The following is a 5,912-nucleotide window of genomic DNA, read 5'->3' as shown; positions in this document are numbered from 1 at the left end:
TTTGAAAAACATCTTACCTTTCAAAGATATATTCATATTAGTGAAAATTATCAGGTGAACAGATTTTCCATCAATATTTCTCACCGCCTAATCTCTCTCCACATTTTTGTATTGCAAAAGACACAGAGGGAGTATAATGAAGATCAACAGAGGCCTATTAGCAGTCGATAACATTATACATTTAAACGTGTAGTCATAACTTAGTACGAATCATTCTTAAGTCTATGCAAACTTAACATTTTATGTCAACAAAAATTTGAACATTTAGTTCAAATCAAAACAATTATTGAGGTCAAGAAATTCTCTTTTCAGGGAGTTACTCTGAGGATTAATTATACTGAATACATAATGTAGAAATAATATATAATCGCTGCAGATAAATCAACTGAGTACCAGTTATTCGTCACAACCACTTCCTTCATTCATACATTCATCGATATAGGTTGATTCAAGCAACAGCGTTATATTGAATTCAAGGGGCATACGTCACGTTGCTTCAGCCAATGGGCGAAGGGAAAACGGTGGGCATGCACAGAATACCTCAGGCAAAACTGTCAGGGGCGATAAATTTGAGAAACATAAAAACGATTATACAATGACTGACAGAACCTTAAATATATACTCAAATGGAAAGGTCTTAGTTTGGAATTTTGACGAAATAGTAATACATCTAAGCAAATAATATCTTTCGTTGTTAAATCAGTGGTTTTGGTAGAAGATCCCAAAATAATGTAAACGGATCAATCACACACGTGTCAAGAAAAATAAACTGCAGGAGAAAACAAGACGCATGCCCTCGATGGAAACGAGAGGATTATGTTCAGGCCGTGCACATTATTTATGTGATGTATGAAGTACCCATTTTCCTTTCTTTGTAGTGGAATATGATATACAAAAATGATATACAGCAACAAAATTACTTGTGGTTCAAAATAGACATATTTCAAATATGTTTAACACAAGAAAGTATAGATATCCTTTTACAGAAATACGCTCTTGAACGCAGACAATAAGTACACTTTTCCCCCATCCATCCCAAAAAAGCCTATATACAATCATGTGTGTATGGTACCATACTCGTAGAGAATGTTAGTTACTGTTATTCACCACTATAACTCCTTTACTTCTTACTTCTTTTCTTCATCAAGCCTACATCTTAATCACTCACCATTATTTAAATCATTCCAAGATTACATACAATAACTATTGAATTGAATTGTTCCGCTGCGGATATAAACTGATTATCATAACGTCCTCTCCCCTGTTATCTTGTACTGCAATGATACACAATACATGTCTTATATTTGTTTATGCAGGACCAAAATCTTTGAATAGATTTGATAATAGTATAAAAGAATCCCATATTAAGTTATCATATCTAAGTATAAAATGAGAAAACATTTGCTTTCTACATACAACAGTATAGATAATGAAATTGTTTATTCAATAACTTTCACCTGTCCCGATGATGGAGTGGCGTGTTTACAGACCTCTCTTCTTTCTTATCTGCTGTTTCTCCATTGCTTTCATCTTTATTCTTCTTTGCTTTGTAATTGTGTTGTCAATTATTGTTCTTACTGCAATATTGCATCCTTTGCTGTTTGTGCGTTTTACTTTCTTTGTTTGACCAACTATGCGTGTGTGTATACGTACTTTTTTTTATTGTCACCGTATTTTCCTGGCACACACGGGTCAATTATAGTGTCTGTGCCGAAACATCGATAATTCATTTTCAATTTGTATTTTCTCTCAAGTTTAAATAAGATCTTTTTGCAATACGCTGTTATCATCTAACAAATGCACTGGCTGTACATGTAGATACTGTTGGATAAATGTTATTTGGTAGTATTGTTTATGGAGTGATCTACATCTTACAAGCCCCGCTTTTCAGTAGATCACTCTTTTTTTTTAATCGCTATATTTACTTTTTGTCACCGTTGCAATATAGGCATTGTTCCTATCATTATATATTCATTCACGATCATACATTCTGTATTATACTTTATGATTTGTACTTCTTAAGAATTGCGAATATACAAATGTATACTTTGTATTATGTATTACTTTTGTTGAATGGAAATAAAGTGTAACTGAATTGAATTGAACTGAATAGAATTGAATCAAGTTTAGGCTTACGGGAACGATGCGATGCTGAAACCTTGATGACAAGAAATGACAACTTATGACAATAACTATTCACTCGATGAGGATGGCCATCAAATAATTCTCTTATGCTCATCTCACCTGGTCAGTGGTCACGTATTACGCTCAGAAAAACCTTGAATCGAAATAGACCCTTATGCCAGGGAGGTACCTCCCTGCTAATGCTGTCGATCAACATTCTAATCAGGCATTGGGAGGATTATGCAGAAGACATGTTTTATGGAGACAGCTGCAAGGTCAACTCATCCTCTTCACAAGAAGCTCAGTCACGAGTTCGCGTTGTATAGGTAAACATTGAAAGACTCCTCGAAACAGCGGGGAAAATAATCATTTCTCCTGCTTGTGACTTTCTCTCTCTCTCCCTCTCTCTCTCTTCAGACGAGACATCACGTTACAGACTGCTTATGTTTTTCTTTAGAATATGAGTCGGTCTGATCAGCTGATACACTTTCAGAAAGTCTGGTGACTATTTTCTTGGAACAGAAATTCGCTTCATTTTCTTTCCCGCCTTTTTTACGGAAGGCAAAACTTCCTGTTGTAATGTGCATTCTTTGGGTTGTACTGATTCTTCGCGAAGCACAGCGCCACCTGTAGGTCACATTCACACAGTGATATCTTGCACGCAGTCATGGCATCATCTGGGGAAGGAAAGAAATAATTGGATCGATGTTCAAACCTCTTTCAGAAACACATGTATGTCTTTTAGAATACACTTGTCAACCTCAAGGTCATAATCGTCATGGTACCTATTCAACGTACATGTTAAAGGGACATTTTAGATGACCTTTTGACACCTAAAACTGTCAAACTTGCCGCTCATTTTTGCTCAAAAATTTTCTGAACCGTTGCTTTGATTTCATCAGTTTCGTAAAAGATCAATTCTCTTCTAGCGTATTACATGAATTCAATGAATGCACAAGTAAGGAAGCACTCAGTGAAGGTATTAGTAGAATTGCTCAAAAGTTAAGGATGTTTTTGAATATCGGTAAATTCATATGCTCAATTTATAGGGGCACTGCACTCAACAACAATTTGTGATGTTACAATATTAGTTGACCACTTTAAAAAAAAATTAAAGTGAATTTCAAAAATCTTGATATCATTGAAAACTACAACAGTCATTCTCTTGACCTATACAACAGGGACATGTTAAGGTAAATATCTCCTACTTTCCTGTGTTTTGCCTGATTCTATGACACGGTCTCCTACTAATCCGTTGCGTATTTTACTCTACTTATGACACTGAACGGGAAAAGAGAGTCGGTTGGGCTTTACAAAAGGGTTTCAAACAGAATGGACAAAGGACATTTGTTTTCAACAAACCCACCACACGATATGGTTGGAAGAGATTTCTCCTCGCAGTGGCGCCTATTGAAGTGGTAGAAGCCGAGGTAGAGATCCATAGTTGAGCAAACTTTAGAGTTTACCAGGTCTTGGTAGCATTCGTCATGTCGCTTGCAGCATCTATGTGTGACATTGAGAAACATCCTCGTAAATATTCTTCTGGTATCTCGTTCGTTGAATTTAATATCCTGAAAGTAAAAACTGAAAATAAACTTCGGAAAACATCGTGAATTGATAATGAAAATAAGAAGCAATCTAAAGTGGTGCTACTTTTTAGAATTCCGTATTTCTTCCTATTGCAGATATTCCATCATTTTCTGTCTTGTGTTTTCTTGTTTACACAGCAAAAACACATGAAAAGGTGCATGTGCATAATAGGCTCAATAGGTTTACTTGGATAATGATATGTAACAAAATGACGGTACTTTTTTTCTCGTAGTCTTGCGTGGTTGCTAAATTCTAAACACTTGTTGATGGCTTGTTTTAAATCTCACATAATAAAGACTGACTCAAGTCCGATAACTCACACAGTGCAATATTGATCTGCTATACAAATATGAACAAAGGCTGATAACAGACGTATCAGTTAAATAAGAACTGTTTTTGTAAGTCGTTACGTGACATTGATAAGTTTAAAAAATGAAAATCTTTGTGGTCTAAACGAATTGATGACATATCGACAAAGAAAAATCGGTGGCATGATGCAGGAGACCATCATCATCAGCGTTTTCCTCACAAAGAAAAATAACTTTGACGCATCGAAACCTTCATCAATAACTTCTGTTAAAGGGGCATTCCGGACGATTTTCATAATTTCACATCATGTAGTACATAAATCGACAGCTCCATGTATAGATTTGTGGAATTTATTGTGGTCCTTAAGCAGAGAAACCAATAAATTGAAAATCTTAAACAAATTACACTGAACAGTGTTGATGACATCAGAGCCTCATCCATTTCAGAAAAGTAGCAGTGTAATTCCCTTACTCAACAAGTTCACCTGTGAAAAATCTATGCATGCCTTTTTCTTTTGTTCTGCTTCCTTGAGCCCCAACTCATGCATTCTTGATCATGCTTATGGTGAGGCTGCTATGTCATCATCCTTAGTTCGTTGCAATTTGTTATAGATTTTGAAAACATTCTCATTCCTCATCCCAATCACTTAATTCTGAAACTCTGTATTCAGTTTAACGAATTTATAGTTGTTCAAATGTAAAAGTCTGAAAATCATCCGGAGGTCCCCTTTAAATCAAAATTAATACAACTCAATTTCAATTGAATCTGATTTAAAAAGAAATGAATAGATATTGCCTACTCGTCCAGGCTGTCCACGGTCTGTCCCTCTCCGCCCAAGCCACACCAGCAACCGTAGCCGTAAAAGTCCCACGATGACCGACCGGTAACGCACTTGATTATGGCCGCCAGTTGGAAGGCCGAGCGGGGTGTTCTTCGTTGGGTGCCACCAGCTGTATGAGATACTGTAGATGGAAGTTAAGAATGCCAAATTTGTGTTCAGGCGGACAAGTAAAGAGAGGGAAAGAGTAGAGAGAGGAGAAGACAGAGTATTCTTTCATACGAAAGAAAGTGAAACGTACGTCAATGTCAAAAAATAAGAATAAATGTGAATTGATTTGAATTGGGAGGGGGGGGGGGGGAGGGTATCAGGGATCATAGTGCTTATGGTTTGGTCAAGAGGCAACATCCCCCTTCCGGCCCCATCCCTCGGAAAGTAATGAGCTCTTCCCCCCCCCCCCCCCCATTTTCCCCCCGAACTTTTGGTTCCTAAGAGACAATACATGATTATGATCATAATCATTTTACGATTACGTATGCAGATGCATTTAAATACATTGATATCGGATCATTGGATACAGTATGAATAAGCGTTGTCCATTGGCAACAAAGGGACAAACATAGAAGGGTAAGGACACTTAGCAACCTGTCTTATTTTCTTCTGACGCAGATGCAGTGCAGACACAGACATTAATTTTGTGGCAAATTTTCTTCTTCCGTATACGTGTAGGGGGTGCCTATGTGAGGGGGGAGGGGGAGGAGGTGGTGAGGCTGCATGGGGGTAGAGGGTGGTGCTGTATATAGGGAAGTACAGTTCATGTCCGTTGTGTCTTCATGTCAAACGACACACCCTTAGCCGACCATTTTAGCCGGCCTCTGACGGTAGTCGGCAAGGATCGCAAACATCCCTGAACTTAAAATTTCCCCTGCTGCTCAGAACACAACTCCCTCCCTATCCTTGGCAGATAGGGTAAAAATAGGACTTTAGCACTCATATGCCTCGGTATAGTATATACGCATACATTTCTTTTAAACCCATAGTAGTGTGTTAACAGCTCCCCCCCCCCCCCCTCCCCCACCCCGGCGAGCAGCTGGGTCCACTTGCACGTTGA

At 37.8% G+C, this 5,912-nt stretch overlaps 1 protein-coding gene across 1 annotated transcript; it reads right to left on the bottom strand.

Annotated features, from left to right (window-relative positions):
• Positions 1-2,676: 2,676 nt before the first annotated feature.
• On the bottom strand, positions 2,677-5,706 carry LOC139717945 (phospholipase A2 A2-actitoxin-Cgg2a-like). The gene is made up of 4 exons (XM_071629429.1): positions 5,682-5,706; positions 4,823-4,985; positions 3,491-3,627; positions 2,677-2,801 (listed from the first exon to the last, which is right to left on the bottom strand). Exons 1-4 carry the CDS (start codon positions 5,704-5,706, stop codon positions 2,677-2,679), a joined length of 450 nt encoding a protein of 149 aa, XP_071485530.1.
• Positions 5,707-5,912: the final 206 nt, after the last annotated feature.

The sequence above is a fragment of the Diadema antillarum genome, unplaced genomic scaffold, assembly GCF_040938485.1.
Source record: "Diadema antillarum isolate AM-2024a unplaced genomic scaffold, OU_Dant_1.0 scf00000086, whole genome shotgun sequence".
NCBI lineage: Eukaryota > Metazoa > Echinodermata > Echinoidea > Diadematoida > Diadematidae > Diadema > Diadema antillarum.
This window is presented reverse-complemented; position numbering and strand designations above follow the sequence as displayed.

Bases quoted from the DNA above. Each gene is read 5' to 3' on its own strand.
- LOC139717945 (XM_071629429.1), bottom strand. From the start codon at position 5,706: ATGTTTGCGATCCTTGCCGACTACC. The intron at 4,986-5,681 runs GTCAGAGGCCGG...TTCCATCTACAG, and splicing joins TGCGATCCTTGCCGACTACC to TATCTCATACAGCTGGTGGC. The intron at 2,802-3,490 runs GTGGGTTTGTTG...TTCCTTCCCCAG, and splicing joins TCTTCCAACCATATCGTGTG to ATGATGCCATGACTGCGTGC.